The sequence below is a fragment of the Entelurus aequoreus genome, linkage group LG11, assembly GCF_033978785.1.
Source record: "Entelurus aequoreus isolate RoL-2023_Sb linkage group LG11, RoL_Eaeq_v1.1, whole genome shotgun sequence".
NCBI lineage: Eukaryota > Metazoa > Chordata > Actinopteri > Syngnathiformes > Syngnathidae > Entelurus > Entelurus aequoreus.
The window spans coordinates 52,958,530-52,978,402 of record NC_084741.1 but is presented as its reverse complement, the minus strand read 5'-3'; the positions used below and the strand labels follow the sequence as shown (position 1 = coordinate 52,978,402).

Below are 19,873 nucleotides of genomic sequence, written 5' to 3'. Positions count from 1 at the left end.
ATCCTCACCTATGGTCATGAGTTTTGGGTTATGACCGAAAGGACAAGATCACGGGTACAAGCGGCTGAAATGAGTTTCCTCCGCTGGGTGGCGGGGCTCTCCCTTAGAGATAGGGTGAGAAGCTCTGCCATCCGGGGGGAGCTCAAAGTAAAGCCGCTGCTCCTCCACATCGAGAGGAGCCAGATGAGGTGGTTCGGGCATCTGGTCAGGATGCCACCCGAACGCCTCCCTAGGGAGGTGTTCAGGGCACGTCCGACCGGTAGGAGGCCACGGGGAAGACCCAGGACACGTTGGGAAGACTATGTCTCCCGGCTGGCCTGGGAACGCCTCGGGATCTCCCGGGAGGAGCTGGACGAAGTGGCTGGGGAGAGGGAAGTCTGGGTTTCCCTGCTTAGGCTGCTGCCCCCGCGACCCAACCTCGGATAAGCGGAAGAAGATGGATGGATGGATGGATGATTGTTTGAAATGCAGCAAAGTACAGTACTTTAAAAAAAGCATACAGATTTCTTGAGAGTTTAAAACATGAGAAAAATTAAATGACTTGAAAAGCACGAATGACAGGTGGCTAGCTAGTTAGCTATAGATTGGCTGTATATAAGCAGTGTGAGAGTGTGGTGTACTGTGTGTTGTCTTTTGACAGATATTCCAATAGGTCAAACTATCTATTTTAAAGAGAGTTGAGACCCACACATTTATACAATTAACATTATAGTGTTTATGACTTTAAGCTGATGCTGATAATGTTCATTTTATATGTAGATGCATTCATGATGAAGCACAAACGTGTTGATCCATATTTTTTTTTTTTTTTTTTTTAATCACAAATTATAGATTAAAAAGTCAGAGACAGGATAGTATATTCACATAACAGCCGTTCAGATATAATTTTTCGTTAGTAGGTGTTTATTTGTTTAAAATGGATCCACATTGTGCTACACCCACTCGTCTTTCCGGGCCCCATCACACAAGACAATAACAACATTAAAACAAAAAAACAACAAGAAAAGACATTCAAGAACCTGTGTAATGCATATAGAATTATATATACACTACCGTTCAAAAGTTTGGGGTCACATTGAAATGTACTTATTTTGGAAGGAAAAGCATTGTACTTTTCAATGAAGATAACTTTAAACTAGTCTTGTCTTTAAAGAAATACACTCTATCCATTGCTAATGTGGTAAATGACTATTATAGCTGCAAGTGTCTGGTTTTTGGTGCAATATCTACATAGGTGTATAGAGGCCCATTTCCAGAAACTATCACTCCAGTGTTCTAATGGTACAATGTGTTTGCTCATTGGCTCAGAAGGCTAATTGATGATTAGAAGACCCTTGTGCAATCATGTTCACACATCTGAAAACAGTTTAGCTCGTTACAGAAGCTACAAAACTGACCTTCCTTTAAGCAGATTGAGTTTCTGGAGCATCACATTTGTGGGGTCAATTAAACGCTCAAAATGGCCAGAAAAAGAGAACTTTCATCTGAAACTCGACAGTCTATTCTTGTTCTTAGAAATGAAGGCTATTCCACAAAATTGTTTGGGTGACCCCAAACTTTTGAACGGTAGTGTATATATTAAAAAGCACTGAGATGCATCCATTATAAACAGTTAGGAAAAGGAAAAAAATATTCCAGAGTCCAAAGAATTGTGTGGCCAAAATAAGAGATGTTTGTTTTTTGTAAATATTATGCAAGATCACTATTTGATCCACCAGTCAAGAAATGCTTTAGTTATTGTTAAAAAAAATATTATTATTAAACCAATAACTGCAACATTGCAATTTCCTCTTGGGCTGGCCTGGAACAAGTGCAGTCACTCCTGTTGGATTCAAGGCTATACATTCACAGTTTGTCCACATGGTGTCACTGTCGTTTCAAGTTTGCATTGTGGTGAGTCATGAAAGGATGCATGTAGTCACTCAAAGGGACAAGCGATACAAAATGGATGGATGGATGGATGTAGTCACTCACTGAACTAGCTTAAGGGTCTGCAACCCACGGCTCCGGAGCCGCAGGGGCTCTTTCATGCCTCCACCCTGGCTCCTTTTGGCTTTTAAAAAATGTCAATAAATAATGACTATTTAATTTTAATCGATTTAATTGAATTTTTTAAATTGAACCGTTTTTATTTTAGAGAGTTTGTGATCTGGCAATAATTGCAATATCGAAATGTACGTAACACCCCTTATGCATCATCTTTTGCTGCCAAGCAATTGTGTTGTTTCTTCACTGGTTTGGCGTTTTGCATACTGTTACCAGTGACGGAGCAAGAAGGCGCTATACGAATACTTTTGACATTTTCCATGCACCTCTTCATGCAAAATGAGGCAACAAACGGATCGCGTTTAGAAATAGCAATCTCTTCATTCTCCAGATATCAGACACTATAGCCACATATTATGACAAGAGGATGTTGCTCCAATGATCAACTGCACTGCAGGGATTTCCCATCTTGTACACATCCTGCAGCACGTAGCCTTGCTCAAACATGTCATGTGACGTAGTGTGGACAAGCAGAACTAACCAGTATAGCAGCGTGGTGTTGCAGTATAGCCAGCAACTTAAGAACACATTGTATGTGTGTGACGTTGATATATTATTACCATTGAAACATTACATGACAAGCCTGCATCAGACGCATAATAATTTGCATCCGACACAAGATCACACTAATAATCTGTGTTTCCACCTCATCTTTGCATCAAGCTGACTATATATTTGTTTCTTACTTTGTGCCTCTGGTCTGCATTATTTTCATAAGAATGCACCATTTGGGCCAAGGTGACGGTTGCTATGGCAGCCAGCGAAGGGCGGTCGTGTCAGACGTCTCGTTCAGAATGGACGCTCGCTGCAACGGATGGCATGACGTCACGTCACCAGGGAAACCCGGCTGCGCGAGGCACGTGTCATATATAAAAGCGGAAGGCGGTCCACTGGTTGGCGCACTCGGACCCAAGAAGCATCAGCCTTGAGGTAAGCCATAATCCCGCTTTAGCCGTCACCAACCCGCACACAACGTATATTCGAATAATATTACTTGGTGACGTCATTGTAAAACTTTGAGATACGACATTATACATATTAATCCCCGACGTCCTATTTTTGCTCGCGGAAGTTACCGTCTCATCATCGGCTTGTGTTGGTTAGTTTCAGATATTCGTGTAATAATACTCACACATATTAGTTAATAATGAGTGGGTATCATTTATAACGCGGTGGAGTCTCTTAAGAAGGATACAGGCCTATATATCTTCCCCGTGGAATGGAGGATAAGCCCCCTGATGGGAGGAGATGCGGTTATGGCGCCAGTCTAGTAGTTGTGTAATCGACGCGCTGTTGCATCATGTATTTATACATTTTACCTCAATTGTGAAATTGTTTTACAAATAAGCTTTTTAAAACAAAGTGTGAATGAGGAAACACACGGTGATGCGGCAGAAACCTTGCTAGCGTGACATTGGGCAGCTCCCTTTGCTGCATCTTTGCGGAAGTAACATGGCCGAGTTACGTAACGCGACATATTGCAACGTTTGTCAGTGCAATCTGCGGCGAAACGGCAATTATTTGCGAGCATTGAAATGTGTCGGGATGGTGTAAAATGTTATATATTGAACGCGGTGCTGCTAAATGGTTGCAAAAAGAGCTACGTGACCGTGTCTCTGGCGCAGTGGGAATATGTGTGCGTGCATACGTGTCGTGACTAATGTGGTCATTATGAAATACTTTATGGATTGTCTCATAAACAAGTAACAAAGGGTTAAAAACCCTAATGTGCAAAGCATCTCATCTATTTTTCTGTCCAAGTTGGTCTATAAAGAAGTGTAGATGCAACCATGCAAGACCACCGCATACTTGTCAACATTTGCATTAAAGAAAGAGTGGAACATAAGGAATTTTCTGAAGGTCATCACTCCAGCTGGCTAAGGTCAATGCAGGCCTCAAGATGTTGCTGCGATGAAGAGCCGCTGCTAATGTCGATGCTGATATCTCAGATCGAAGCTGCTGGAATAGTCGTACTGAATCCGTTACTGTATACGCTGGATATGACTGAATTTCATTAAGCACAGGCCTGTAGCTGCCATATGCTAAGTCATGTCAATGCTAGATGTCTAAGCAGGCTTTTCAGGCCTACTTCAAAAGATGCAAATGTCAGTTTTGTCAGAGGTCTTTCAAGTTAAAGTCCCGACGATAGTCACACACGCACTAGGTGTGGTGAAATTATCCTCTGCATTTGAGCCATCCCCATGTTCACCCCCCTGGGAGGTGAGGTGAGTTGTGAGCAGCAGCGGTGGCCGCGCTCTGGAATCATTTTTGGTCATTTAACCCCCAATTCCAACCCTTGATGCAGGGAGGCAATGGGTCCCATTTTTATAGTCTTTGGTATGGGTGTACCCCGCCTACCGCCCGAATGCAGCTGAGATAGGCTCCAGCACCCCCGCGACCCCGAACGGGACAAGCTGTAGAAAATGGATTGATTGATGGATGGATGGATGGATGGATGGATGGATGGTATGACTCGGCCGGGGTTTGAACTCACAACCTTCCAGTCTCAGGGCGGACACTCTAACCATTAAATGTTCCAATAATATAACAATTTATAGCAGGTTCTCATATTTATGTAGGAAGTCAGGCTTGATGAAAATGCATTGTTAACCTCTTGTGTTGTTGATATGCTGTCAGTATTTCTACAAACAACAAAGCAAAAAAAGACCAAGACAAAAAATTTATATAAATTCGAAAGCAACTGGATGCTTCTGACACAAGCACAAAAAGGGACAATGTTTGCCAACCTGCATGTCCTCTGCATAGTCATCACATGACCTCCCTCCCATTGAGTCCTATGCAGGCAGACATGGTGCACCTTACATTTATTCATGAAGGTGTGTGCATACATGTCAGTCATGGAAAGTCTTGTTGAAAGAGCAGACGTGTTGTTTGTGTGTTTCTGTCCCCAGGAAGTAAAGCCTGCTGAGTGTGCAGCCTGTGTGTGTCTGTGTGTGTTGATGTGGGGCCTGTACAAGAATGTGGCAGCAAAGTGACATTGCCAGAAACTGACAAAGGCCAGTCAGGAGAACAAATGTTGTGAGGTGTTACAAGTTGTATTTTTTAAAAGTGAAGCTCCTCCTGTAACTCTTTGATGCTAAGGGCAAACGCTGCAAGTGTAAACTTGCCCTAATGGGATGTGCCTCCTGGCCTCCAGCCAATCAGCTAACTGCAATGGAAAAGTACTGCTGAGACAAAGAGTGTGGCTGAGGGATAGAAAGCCACATTAAAGTTTGAATGTGCCAGAGAAGCTGAAGACAAGGCACAGGAAGGCTGGGGGAGTGGTCATGAGTTCAAGTGCATTTTTTCTTCTAAAAAAGGAATTATGGCCTGCAAAGAGTAGCAGGAGCTTGGTTTCTTACTACATATTGTAGTGTAGACAATATGTAGAGTGTATAGAATCCCCTCCCGCAACCCTACTTTTTGTGTGAACAAAATGGGTCACAGCTTAGTGGGGGGAAGGGTGAGCTAAATGAGGTTGACAGCTAAAAATGCTAAAATAAATAAATGGGCTGGTGGTGGGGATTATTTATAATTAAGTGTTAGTGTTGATGAGTGTGCAAGTGAAGAAATAAAGAAGTACAGTGACTGAATGTGGAGGTGAATATGTCAATGAGACGGAAAGTTCTAGACTTGGTAAAGGTCCTGTTTGGCCAACTAGCTATTCGGAAAAAGATGGATGCCTCCAAGAAAACATATTTTGTGCTCACTACCTCCAAAAAAAGACATCTTTAAAATTCTTGAAGGTGCAAAACAGAATGAAAGGCATGACATTTGTCATGGACTGCACGATTATGAACAAAATGATAATCACAATTATTAATCTATAATAATAGTAATAAGAATCAGTAAAAATATTTTCCATCACATTTTTTAAAGTCATGGAAATGTGTGAAAAACTGGAACATAAGTGCCCTAAAATAAAGGACCTGGTCAAATCTCTCGGTGAGGTGGCTTGCTGCAGGCAGTCAAGAACTTTTAGGACTGTCTACATTACTTTATTTACAATAAATACATTGATTATCGATTATTGACGTTTCCAAATTGATTTTATAATCGTGCATGTCCAAATTCCGATTCATCTACAAATCAGTTAATTTCCCCACCTCTAGTAGTGTGGCCGTCTGGTAACCAAAACTAGTTTGATCCCGGCCTGCCGAGCTCATGTCAAGGTGTCCTTGAGCAAGACACCGAACCCCTAACTGCTCCTGATGGGTGGTAGTTAGCACCTTGCATGGCATTTTTTTCGCCATCAGTATACCACAATTGTGTTGTTCTTGATGTGCAAGAACAAGAAAAAGTATATTCAATTCTACTCGTGGTCGGGGGAAGGTGTGTGAATGTGACTATATCATGTAATTTGTAAAAAAAAATAGTCTTAATGAAAGGCTTAATAAACTTCATACATTTAGTAGTAGTTTTTTTCGAACATACTTTTACAAAGTTGCATCAGAATAGTTTACAGTTCAACAAGTCCGAAAGAGAGTAGGAAGAGCAAAGCTTATTTACTCCCACCTCTTCTTCATATCACATTCCAGCAATTACTAATAAGTTTAACTTTCTACACTGAAATTGCACTGCCCATTTAAAGACACGTCTTTGTAATCTTGTTCATTATTAGTATTAATATTTCCGCTCTTTCTCATTACATAATGCCTTTAGCTTTATCCTTTTTTGTATATACAGTATATGTAGTAAAATATGTTTTGCTCACGTTCTAAAATAAAGAGAGTGCTCTAAAAAAAACACTATTTCTGGTATTAGTCTCAGTAGGTTATTAATAAGGTACCTTTAGGAGTTCAGTAAAAAAAAATACCTACAACACCACCTGTGTTAGTACAAAACCTGTGATTTTAGCTTTTTTTTTTTTTAAACGATTTGGACATTGTCTGTCTTCTTATCAATCAATCAATGTTTATTTATATAGCCCTAAATCACAAGTGTCTCAAAGGGCTGTACAAGCCACAACGACATCCTCGGTACAGAGCCCACATACGGGCAAGGAAAAACTCACCCCCAGTGGGGGTTATATCTTATGACATGCCATTTTACAGTACATTGTGACAAAGCCTTTGTGGCCATTTAATGGTTGACATTTAATAGCATAAAAACAGCAACAGTTTTAAAACCGAAAATAGCATAAAACAACCTTTGTTAGGCCATCCCCTCTACATTTAAATGAGTGTCAGCAGATTTCAAGGTGCTGTTCCCCACATTAGACTTGACTGGCTGGCTGGGCACAATGCCGCCTTTGTGTACTGATTGATTAAATGTGACTGGGTGCTGAATACCAAATGTGCAGCCAAGTGTCGTTAGAAACATTTTATAATTAAACTTAGCTCATGGTATAAAATGTAGTTTTCAGTACATCATAATACAAATAATCATTTAAATGAGGGGTCTCCAATCTTTTGTTCCTGATCTACAAGTAGCTCGCCACTCCTTTTCATGTAGTCTGCACATATGCATACCTTAATACATTTGATGATGCAATAATTTTTGCTTTCCCAATGTCCTTCAAGTAAAGCTTGTGTCTGTGACCAGCACAAATTCAACACAATACCATGAATAACGCCATCAAAAATTTCAACTCTCTACAGTAGATGGTGGTGTGCATCATAACTCCGCTTCTTACTGTAACACATCTCATACGCACATGATCTGCCAGAGAATGAGAAGACAGAGCAGGAGAAATCAGCGTTACCAAATTAGGAACCTTGTTGCTATATTTATCAAGTGATTAGGCACTTCTGAATACTCAAAAAAGCGACAAGAGACAAATTTCGTGATGACACTTTCGGAAACTTTGACATGAAAGCACGTATTGCTCCTAGAGCGTGTGCTGTTGTGGGCCGTTCCCCATCTAAAATCACTCATTGCTCTGTTTTGTCAGTGAAATTTTAGAAAAAGGACAAAAGTAAGTTTATATTTCTAAATATGTATTTTAATTTCACCACCACAAATAGATTGCTGTCCTGTGGGACACTGGATGTCGACAATCTACCATTCACCCTTATATTCACATCTGTTTTAGGGATGTGGAAGCCAGCCTGAGTACCCAGAGAAAACCTATTGTGCTTAGTGCTACTTCGCTACTACTTTATAGCTTTAAATATGGTATGCAATTTTACTTTACTGTCAGAACCAGTGTTTATAATTATGAAAACAATCTACCAATTCTTATATATGGATGCAGGTTATTTGTTTAAACACATAACACTAACATGAGCAATTTATTTTCTGACGCCACATTTAATAAAGTGACCCATGAGTTTACTGAAATAGTCCTCGTTAATTGTAAAATCTACAAGTGTATCATTCATGCAGAGCAGCCATTTTGTGTTAGAGGAGCTGGGCTACCTATTGTGTTCAATGAAAATGGAGTGCTTCGTTTCAACAACGCCTGGAGGTGTCCAGAGACAAAGACAAACTAAGACAAGGGAGGTGATTGCTGAGTTTTGTAAACACACAAAAGGTGAAAGATAGAGGAAAGGGAAGAAAACACACAGCCACATTGGTAACCATGTTTATTACATAGTAGCAACACAGCATAAGATGGCAGATGGGACTTGGAGCACCTGATAAAACAGGAATACTGTACTAAAACCAAGTGTAGGACTACTCTCAATTGACCTTGACAACAATATGTTATATCTAGACAATAATGTTAGTTTGGGTTGACATGAAATAATAATAGTCCAATACATACTGGCCTCATGTTTGGTCTATGTATGTGTATATATAATGCATTTCACCAGGTTGACTATCTCTCCACCATTATTGAGACACATGCAACAGCACACACAGGCCACACCTGCACACTTAAGGAGATTATTCTAAAATGATATCCAATCAATTTCAAGGACAACCCACTGTGGTCTTACTTACCTAGCACACACAAAACTTGTTGACCAGGCTAACACGTGGTTAATGCTGCTGGTTTTAGTGAGCAATGTGTCTTTGTAAACCTAAAACTTAAGCATATATGTAAGTAGACAAACAGTAAATCACATGCTGAACTAATGCCAACTAGCTAACATGATCTGATTGTGCTGCTGCATGCCAACTTTTCCTTGCATTTCTCACTCCCTGTTTTATCCTACCCATTGTTTTCTAAACATGTCCACGCATGATACATTACCTCTACTTGCCCGTAATACCTTCACTGTCAAAACTTGTACCTTTCAAATATTGCACTGATAGACATCCACTCCACACTTTTGAGGTAAAAAAATATACAACTCAGGGCCAACATACATCTATATGCTCACCTTGCTGTGTCACACTGCTTTTACATATCTGATTACCTAACAAATTGCAGTCTAGTTTAATGTATACGTTTAGATTAGTTTGGTGTGTGTTTTCAAATCAGGAGGGCTCTCTCTATCTCATTCACAATCATTATGAAAGACAAGATGACAGATGGATTGTTTTTTATGCAGTCTAAATATTAAATAAACGCAATCAAAAGTCTGCTTACAATGGAGCCTATGGGAGCCGTTCAATTCTTCCTATAGAGCACCTAAAAAGACATCCAAACACCTCCATTAGAGTTTTATATACATGATGTAAGTATATTTGTAATGTAGTAATGGGCACTTTTATAATAACATTTAATATTTACGTATTTTGATCATTTTAAGCATACGCGGTGCATTAATTTCAAAACCGCATCACCTTTGTTTTTTTTTCTTCATCACTGATTTCCACTCACTGCAGACTTTATGAGAGCCAACACACATAATAAAACACCACTTACTGTATAAGGTCCGCTGTCATTACGATGTTCATATATTCCTATTTAGGTAATGAATGTTTTATAATCCTTGCGATAAAACGGGAGGGGGTGGGGGGTGCGCTTTTAGTGTCGTTCTCGCCAGTTCCAGGTCCTATATAGCTGTCAAAGTGTCCCAACTTGTCGGAATACTTACTCACACGTCTTCAGTGCAATTGAGATGCATGATTTATGATCTACGATAAACTTACAGGGCGCAAGGAAGTGAGGAAGCTGCTGATCACTCAATGATGTAAACATCAGAGCCACTCTAAATAGTTTGGCTGTGTTAGCGCTTATAATAACAATATCACTAATACTTGGTTAATATTCAAATCACGAAATGTAAATTGAGCATTGTTGGCGCTTTTTGAACGGTTATCAGATTTAATGGGCGGAATAGTGGAGCTCCCATTGGCTTCGCTGTATGTGGACTTTTATTCACGTTTATTTATTGCTTCAAAAAGTAAGTTCCCTTTTATGGATGCTTTGATATATTGTGTGTATGTGCATTCAAAGTATAATAATGAATGGCACTTGTAGTGTTTTTCCAGAATTTCAAGGGCTTTATACGTTGACACACATTTTGTGTTGTGCCAATAACTTAACTGGTGTTGACTTAAATCAGCACTTGTGTAATGTTTTTGTCAACATTGTGTCTTATGCTGGCTTTTCTCTTTTCAGTTAACTCAGTCTCCCCCAAGAAACAGCAAGCATGTCAGACCTCTGTGTTGGAATCAATGGGTGAGTTAGAAATACATTTTTAGCAACATGATGTGATTATTAATAGAGAAACAATAGAATACCTCAAAATGTAAGGATTATTTAGCCTTCCACTGTTTTGTTTAGCCTTCAAAGGTGTTTAGCCAGATTATGTCTTCTGGTTGTATTAATTATACTTCATCTGTGAACAATATTTTCCTTATGTGTAATTAGATGTGTTTTTACGACTACGGCATTGTGAACTGAGGAATGTCATAGCTTCATGTTACATCCTAGGAATGACTTTGATATAGAAAACTGCAATAAAAATCTCTGTCTTTCTCTGTATGTAGCTTCGGCCGTATTGGACGTCTTGTGTTGAGGGCCTGCCTTCAGAAAGGCATCAAGGTTGTGGCCATCAACGACCCCTTCATTGACCTGCAGTACATGGTGAGAAAATAGAAGTGTACTTGAAATGTGTTTAGTTGTCAGCTAGCGATTGGCGCGCTAGTTGTCAGCTACCAATTGGTACACCAGTTGCCAGCGAGAGATTGGTGCACTAGCTGCCAGCTGGCAATTTGCACACTAATTGCCAGGTAGCGATTAATACTCCATTTGCTAGCTGGCGATTAGCACGCTAGTTGCCAGCACCGGCACAATACTGTTATTATTTGAATAGCGTTAGTATTGCACAATAAGAATGTACCTTTAAGACCAGTTTAATGTAAAATACAAACATAACTTTGTACAAGATATATAAGTAGGGGGTCCCTGGTCCTTCTATCAATCAGTTTGGGAGTTCTTGTCCTGGAAAACGTTAGTCACCTGGTCTAAAAACGTTCATGTTAGAGGAAATTGAAGCCTCTGAATTGTCCACCAGTGCCAATGTGAGTGGGAGTGTTTTTTCCAGAATATTCCGTGTAATTACCAAGTAGTTACCGGGGCAGTATTGGGCACACCAATTGTGATACTGAAACTTCACATTTTCAAGATCATTGAATGATTACATTTTTTATTAAAATTTTAATCAGATAAAAATGTGTATAACAATATAAACAACAAATTAAATCTGATTTAAATTGTTTGCCCATTTGTTTGTCCTTTTTTGTACAGGAACTTATTTCCTGAGTTTGTAAACAATAAGAAAAAACACAAAAAATGGGTTGATGGTAAAAATTATTGATCTAACCGCTGTAGTATTGACCTGATACTATACTGCTTGGTATCGTAACTGTAGTTTTTTGTATCAATTTGCCCACGTTGTTTGTTCTTGCTTGAGGTTAGAATGTCTTCCTACTGTGTGTAGTGTAACATGTTATCTATACCTCTACCTCCTGGCACGAAGGCAAGGATTATTGACTTAGAAGTAGCCTTGCACTGTGAAGGGGCATTAGCCGCCCGGGAGGATGCAACATTCATTTCCCCTTAATGTAATTAAATGTGGTGCACAGCCACAGCATTTTTATTATCGCCACACCTTGAAAATATATTTTTGTTTTTTTACTTAAAACCAAATTAAAGTAAGATAATATAGTGTAGCCCCCAGAAGAAATCACACAAAGTCTCCTGACGATATTTTGTAAATTTTATTACCAATTCTATGATAACAAACAGCACAATTCCAACAGGCTTTACCTCCCGTGCAAACACTTGCTTCTCCGTGAGTTCACTTTTCACACCAACACCTCATTCTCTGCAAATCACCTTTCAAGCAAGGGCGGTGTGTTTGCAAACATGGGAAAAACTGACATTAAATCCAAGCCACCAGAAAACCGCGCTGCCCAAACCAGATGTAAACAAAACGCACGGCATTGTTTGGAGCGTTGTCAGCATGTTTGCAATGTGGACTTAATTTTAATACATCCCAGAAATACCCACATACGTTTGTACATCGATCTACAAAATGTGCAAATATTAAGAGGACAGTGGCGGGTTTGAAGGAGAGAAAGTCCAACTTGAGCAACAGCGCGAAGCAAGTGTGACGCCATGCTCGCTGCAGCTCGCTGCAGCTCGCCTCTTTAGTTAGGGACATCGAGGGCCAGAAGTAGAGTCTGTAAACATGAGTGCATTTTATAATAAGATTTGTTGCTGGTTGTTTTTAATAAGAAAAACTCATTAACATTCTCTAGACATTTGAAAACATTGTACATTGTACAACAAGCAGCAACAAAAGAAAATATGGCAAAACGATAAAACATAAATACACATTAATAGTAATTAATAATAACATATTTGTTTTTAAATGTACTGTATGTATACATTTTTTGAGCCTTTTTAAAGAAATATAATATCATCATGGCAAATTATGAAAATTATTTGATGATGCCATAATGACCACGCCCCCATCAGCACAACTATCTTGGCAGTCTAGGGGAAACCCTGACATTGCTTTAAGGACGCAGTCGATCGCTTGTCGCTGTCAAATATGCGGACAGAGTTAGAATGTGTCACCAACATGCGTTATCACGATCTAACGAAAGTATTACAAGCTTTATCGTCTGTCAAATTTTAATAATTCATATTGTATATCGTCTGTATCGTGCAAACTAGCTGGAAACATGTCACTTATACTGTACTATATTTTGCTTTGTCATTTAGGCAAAATTGTGTGTTTTTATTGATCGCTAACATGCATACTCACCAATAACATCTCACCTCTATTTAGGTCTACATGTTCAAATATGACTCAACCCACGGCCGTTACAGCGGTGAAGTATCCCAGGGGGATGGCAAGCTCATCGTCGATGGCAACCCCATCTCTGTCTTCCAGTGGTGAGTAAGAATACAATTAACCACTTTTACTATTAGCCGTAATTAAAAGCGTCATGGTTATTTAAAAGCACAGGCTCCACTCCACTAGTCTTCTTCACTCGCTTTAAACTGACATTATGCTGGTACGTTATTTTCGACACAACCTGCACGGAACGAAAACATGCACTTATACACACCTATGGAGAGACACAAAAATATGCTAAATTAGTTTAAAATGGCTTCAGGGCAAAGCCCCAAATGTTTCCCACCAAAAAAAAGAATTTTGGGTACTTGAGAAATAACCAAGGAGTCATTAAGGACAATGGCCCACCCATTTGAAAAACCTTCCAAAAGAAAGTTTCAGCTCAAGGGTATAATACGTCCAATATGGCGCAGGCGTTTGCTGGATCACCACCTAGATTAACACACGGAAGTAAATGTAAGACATAATAGCTAAGTTAAATTATGTTCGTGGCAAGTAAGTTCATGAAGAATTGACTTAAATATAAACGTGCCATTTACAATCAGTAGCTTAGTGTTGAGTCAGTTTAATGTAAACAAACAGCATCAGGTACCCCTGTCAAGGAATTTATATATTGACTATTAAACATTAGAAATTGCTTCTTCCTGTCTGTTAAATCAGGAATGTGAAATATACGCGTAAACTCGGAAATCCGCATTTTTAAACATTAATTTTCATGTCAAAATATCACTTCCGCTTTTTTTTAAAGCAGCACTAAGTAACTTTTTAACCTTCATAAAATATTTTCATAACGTTTGCGATGATACATCTACTTACAGCTAGTTGAATGACACCTCTGTCATGGCCTGAGGGGGCTGTATCGCTTTCACTGGCACTGAGCAACTTTGAAGAGGGTGGCAGGACCCCTGCCACACAAAAAACAACAAAAGTGCTGACTTGCTTTACGGCATACATCACTCCCCCCTCTCCCCATTCTATTCAAAGACGGAAGTCGGTGCGAACGCCGACGTACAATTACTGCTATCATGGCCGAAGCTGCAAAACAACCAAAGAAACGAAAAGTTTCGTCTGAGGAGACAAAAAAAGAAAAATTGTGGCGACCCGGATTAAAGAACAGTCAAGGATCAACATTGGTGCGGCTTTCACTTGCTGGTGTGAGCTCAAAGACGAGGAGGGATTTCAGACCGATGCTGCCTTGGCTCTGTTCCTGCTGGACAAGTCAGTAATTTTTGATGCTCCAATCAAAATGATAATGCTAATGATAGCTATAGAAAATTTACGTGGTAGCAATAAATAGCCACCAGTTTGATAGTTTGCAGTTCCACACTGACACGACCAGCCACGCAACAAACTCAAAAGTACTGTATAAAGAAAAAAGCAATGCAATGACTTCAAATCGCAAATATGAATTTTGAGTAAAATATGTATGTTGCTGCTGTGGAAAGTCTTACTGACTGACTAACCCTATGCGCTAGTCCACATGGGAAATGTGGTCTTACACTACCGCAATGCTGAGTATGCTAGTGTCACAACTGCCGACTGCGTCCGCCGGGTAGCTGTCGGCTTCTAAAACTTATTTCTCATCCTCTTTGTGTCCGGGCTCAAAAATATAAGGTCTTTGATCATAATTGTCCTAAAGTAATCGTTGTTGGCGCTCACAAACTCTGCATGTTGTTGATGGGGAAGGGATATGTGGTTCCTCTCGCAACGTCACGCGATCATGTGACTGGCTTCTTAATTGTCTTTCAAAATGACTTGGGAATCTTCTGTGAGATTTATACTATATTGATCATATTTATTTATTTGCACACTTTGAAAGTCTTTAGTTGTCATAAATCAGATACATATTAAGATAGCTTCAATATAGAGGCAACTAATTTTTCCCATCTACTGGTACTTTAAGTGGGGCTTTGATTAAATATCAATAAAAATATGAATGTTCGTCTTAGCCGCGGGTACTCTCTGTTCTTCTTACCTAAACGCCGCATTGAGTTGCGGGATGGGGAGCGTACAACACGCTAACAATCTAGCTAGCTTGTTGTTTCCTTTGTTCCCTCTACGAGCCACAACGTTGACAGTAGCCTACTTTGCTGCTAATCATATTTGGATGATTACAATCCGAACACTGTTTGTTCCGAACCAGTTGTAGTTCTAGAGCAGTTATTAGTAGCCAGCGGGAAGGTATATTTTTTACGTGATGGATGTAAACATATGTCACAACACCGCAAGTATATTACCCGAGGGGACACGGCTACAGGATAGCATTGGCAAATGGGAAACGTTTCCGAGGTTATTTGCATGCATGTTATAGAATTTTGCATTACATTTTCAATGATACTAGGCTTAGTGAATTATCTACTAAAAAAACTAAAAACTATGTGGTACATCAAATGGGACAACATGTAAGTGTCAAAAAGACAGCCAAACAAGGTTGGTAGACGAGAATAAATCTAAAGGTAAAATATAGTCTAGAAATGCACCCAATTGCAGGAAATGTAGTATTGATTTTCAAAATGTTCTTTTGGGGCTTACGTGGCAGAACTTTGTGCTGATAGAAATGTTCCTCTTTTTTTCATCAGTTTTCCTTTTTGTTTATCAATGGGTGCTCACATGCCTGGTTAAATAAACTATATACCTTGTAAGTCAATATATTAAGTGTATAATACTAACATAACAGAATGATGTTCACAGAGCAGAGGTTATTTGCAAAAAGAGCGCCTTTTTTATATTTATTATTTTGTACTGTTATTATAATGTTATTGGATTACCGTACTCTTTATTTACAACAGTAATACATAACACCAATTAAAATGTCTAAGAAATATATGATTGTATAATTATTTTTGTGAAATAAATCCATGCATAATAATTCTGAAACAGTGATTTGTACACAGACAATATTTGTATTATCAAAATCTATAATTCTTGCATCCCGAATGGTGAGTGACACAGATATGAACCTTAACAGTCAAGTGAATTCCGGACAACATAAGCCTTCTACAATAGCTGCCAGCATACCCTTCAAAATCCTGCTGTTTCAGTCCATTGTCAGTTGGCTGTGGACAGTGCAGACAAAGGGGGGATTTGAAAAATTCCTTCCTCAATCAAATCCTGTTTGCGTTCCAATGGTCTTCCTCTCGCGTCACCTTGTTTTTAAAAATGAATTGTTTTGGTTGTTCAACAAGATTTTTGTGTCCATTGTCATATGGCAGTAGTGTTTGAAAATATGCTCTTTTTGTGACTCCAGTATGAAGCCAGCTGATATCCCCTGGGGAAAGTCTGGTGCGAAATACGTTGTGGAGTCCACCGGAGTCTTCCTCAGTGTGGAGAAAGCTTCTGTATGTATTTACTGTGTACACGTTCACTACATTGAGGCACATATTTTCTGCAACTTGTCAAATCTCTTACATGTGCTCTTTCTCTCCTGGCCCACCATAGTCTCACATCAGTGGTGGAGCTCAACGTGTGGTTGTGTCAGCACCCTCACCCGATGCCCCAATGTTTGTCATGGGCGTTAATGAGGACAAATATGATCCATCCTCCATGAAGATTGTTAGGTAATTGTAGTTTCTTTATTTTAAAAAAACTGTTCAGTTGTGTTCGGGTAAGTGAGTTCAGTTGTGTTCGGGTAAGTGATGTGACCCACATAGCAAGTGCTCTTCTGTGACCGTGTGTGTGTTACTGTTGACAGCAATGCCTCCTGCACCACCAACTGCCTGGCCCCTCTGGCCAAAGTCATCAATGATAATTTTGGTATTGAGGAGGCCCTTATGGTAAGTCACAGTGACACCAAGCACCATTTTCATTATTTCTTACACTGAATGATGGTGGTTGAGAAAGTTAAAATACTTATGTCATTGCAGACCACAGTCCACGCTTACACAGCCACCCAGAAGACAGTGGATGGTCCTAGCGGCAAGGCCTGGCGTGATGGCCGTGGGGCCCACCAGAACATCATTCCAGCATCCACCGGGGCCGCCAAGGCTGTGGGCAAAGTTATTCCTGCGCTTAATGGGTGAGAACATAAGAAACATGTACTTTTGTTAGCTGAGACAAGCAAGTAAGGAATTGTAACATTGTTCATTTGTCTCCAGTAAGCTGACAGGCATGGCCTTCAGGGTGCCTGTCGCTGATGTGTCTGTGGTAGATCTGACGTGCCGCTTGTCCAAGTCTGCGTCTTACTCTCAGATTAAGGAAGCTGTCAAGAAGGCCGCTCATGGGCCCATGAAGGGAATACTTGGTTACACTGAGGATCAGGTGACAAATACTATCATTGTCGGAAATGTACTTAAATGTGATCTTCAGACACTAACTGCTTGCTTTGTTTATGCAGGTGGTGTCCTCTGACTTCATTGGTGACCGCCACTCTTCTATCTTTGATGCTGGTGCTGGTATTTCCCTCAATGACAACTTTGTCAAGCTCATTTCCTGGTTTGTATTTTTGTGTTTATTATGTTTAAGATTGTCCTAATAGTCATTTTAATCAATTCTCACTTCCCTCTCATTTGACAGGTATGATAATGAGTTCGGCTACAGTCACCGTGTTGCTGACCTGCTGCTGTACATGCACTCCCAAGAGTAGACACTTCCTGTCCTCAAAGGAAATCTGAAAAGGGACCACCCCACCCATGCTTTCATCCTGTTCTTTCTGTTTTACACACAGGCCCCAGCCATAGCACTGTCATAGGTCCACAGCCCCTTAGCTCTACTACTGTGCAAGTAGGCAGCAGAAACTGTGTTAAGTGTTCTGAGTTAATCTTGTCTTTTCTTTTAACAATGAGATGATTGGTTGTTGGCTGTATTTGTGTCCGTGTGCCCCTGCCCTCTTCACCTCCCATTGCCACTGTAGTTGTGTCGTTTTGGCTCAGTAATATGGTCAACTGCTGTACCCATCTCCATGTTGGTGTGTTTCAATGGCATATTCACCAGTGGAAAGAGGAACAGGAGAGGCAGAGTGACTGTAACTCCTAAAGATTAATGAAACCGAATGATAATAAACAGAACGAGAAAACCTTCAAGATGTCTACTTGTCCTGATTAATTATACACATTATTATGTTAACTTTTGATACCGTGAAAATAGTAATCACTAAAAAGATCGCATTGCTTAAAAATATTAAGCAATACTAATATTTTACATGAATTGTTTTGTTGCAGGTCATCACAGCAAACTAAGCAATTAATTTTGGGGTGCTACACAGGTGAACAACTTTAATATAATAAACTACTAACACATCAATGTATTGGAATCAGTGTTTTCAAACAATCATATTTTTAATTGGATTAATTACAAGGTTGCTGTGGATACATTTAATTTAATTACACATTGTAATCTACATTAATTGTGTTTAATTTAGCCACTTCATTTAAATAAACACCTTTAACATAATGTTAACGATAAATCTGTGTTTCAAAAAAAGTATTTAATTAATGTGGACCTGTTACCTGTTAGGAACACTACTTGGACAAGCTACCTGAAATGTGTTGCCTAAAATGTTTCAGGGAGTTTGAGTCATTCTAAGGGTTCAATGTGTTAAACTTTTTAAATCAGATTAATAATGATGATGGTATAATCCGCATTAACGCATACATTTAGACAGCCTTGATTAGAATACTGTTTGAAAGCTACAGTAACTTAGTTCCATTCATCCATTTGCTTCCGTATATCTGGGTCCTTATCACCTGATTTATTTTAGCAGTGAAGTGAATTAACTCATATTATGTTTTGCATATGGTGAATGTTTATATTCATCTTGGAGAAAGCAAACCACCAGTTTAAATAGTAGGTATTTCAATTTAGGCACATAACATGGGGCCCTTTAGTATTGACATTTGCATGTGAATTGGATTAGTTCTCCGTAAGAGAAGGCAATAAAATTGGACCTCAAAACGCAAAGGTGATAGCCCTATCCATGAGAAGAGACTACATGTTTAGCTTAATGCCAACATTTAAGTTACGACCGGCATCTGTTGTCTTTCCAGACCCTTACATACAAACATCTCCTTTTATTGTCAGAATGTGCTCTCCTGATTTAGCACACACCCAGAGACAGGAAGAAGGAATATATAAACTGATGGTTTGGCTTCCCCAAGTTAGGAGTGTGTCATTTTTTGACTTGACCTCCTCCAGGAACTGCAGTCCTGTTTAATGACGCTCGCAACTTTTGGTTCAGTAAAGTTCCGACGTCTCTTTTGATCCAGCCGCACGGCCGAGTCATCCTTCTGTCCGGACGAGGATGACAACACCAGAAATAAACATCAGTAGTTTGCTTCAAAATGTGAAATGTATATTTTGTAGATTAATTTAACAGTGAAATAGTTCAAGAATGTATTTCTTAGTCTTGTTAAGGATTATTTTTTGCAGCCCAAATTTAACACCTAATAAAATGTACTTTAACAAATTAACATTAACATTTTAATATACTGCAGGTTCATGCCCTAATCAAAAAAGTAAACTGCAAAACATTTCTGAGCCTTGATTAGCCTCTTTGACTTATTTAAACTTTAAAAATCAATTGGATTGGCAACACGAAATGTGCCCTAGTGTGTGAATGTGTGTGTGTGAATGTTGTCTGTCTGAGGTGGTGACTTGTCCATGGTGTACCCCTCCTTCCACCC

At 39.5% G+C, this 19,873-nt stretch overlaps 1 protein-coding gene across 1 annotated transcript; it reads left to right on the top strand.

Annotated features, from left to right (window-relative positions):
* Nucleotides 1-2,886: 2,886 nt before the first annotated feature.
* gapdhs (glyceraldehyde-3-phosphate dehydrogenase, spermatogenic) lies at nucleotides 2,887-18,274 on the top strand. Its single transcript, XM_062063521.1, has 11 exons — nucleotides 2,887-2,976; nucleotides 10,505-10,564; nucleotides 10,876-10,972; nucleotides 13,188-13,294; nucleotides 16,504-16,594; nucleotides 16,695-16,813; nucleotides 16,948-17,029; nucleotides 17,120-17,271; nucleotides 17,351-17,513; nucleotides 17,590-17,687; nucleotides 17,769-18,274. Exons 2-11 carry the CDS (start codon nucleotides 10,536-10,538, stop codon nucleotides 17,836-17,838), a joined length of 1,008 nt encoding a protein of 335 aa, XP_061919505.1. The 5' UTR covers nucleotides 2,887-2,976; nucleotides 10,505-10,535; the 3' UTR covers nucleotides 17,839-18,274.
* The last annotated feature ends 1,599 nt before the right edge of the window (nucleotides 18,275-19,873 follow it).

What these genes read in the sequence shown, in the direction of transcription:
- gapdhs (XM_062063521.1), top strand. Translation starts at nt 10,536, where the DNA reads ATGTCAGACCTCTGTGTTGGAATCAATGG. An exon ending in TCATTGACCTGCAGTACATG is followed by an intron (nt 10,973 to 13,187) that starts GTGAGAAAATAG and finishes ACCTCTATTTAG; the next exon opens with GTCTACATGTTCAAATATGA. An exon ending in TTTGTCAAGCTCATTTCCTG is followed by an intron (nt 17,688 to 17,768) that starts GTTTGTATTTTT and finishes CTCATTTGACAG; the next exon opens with GTATGATAATGAGTTCGGCT.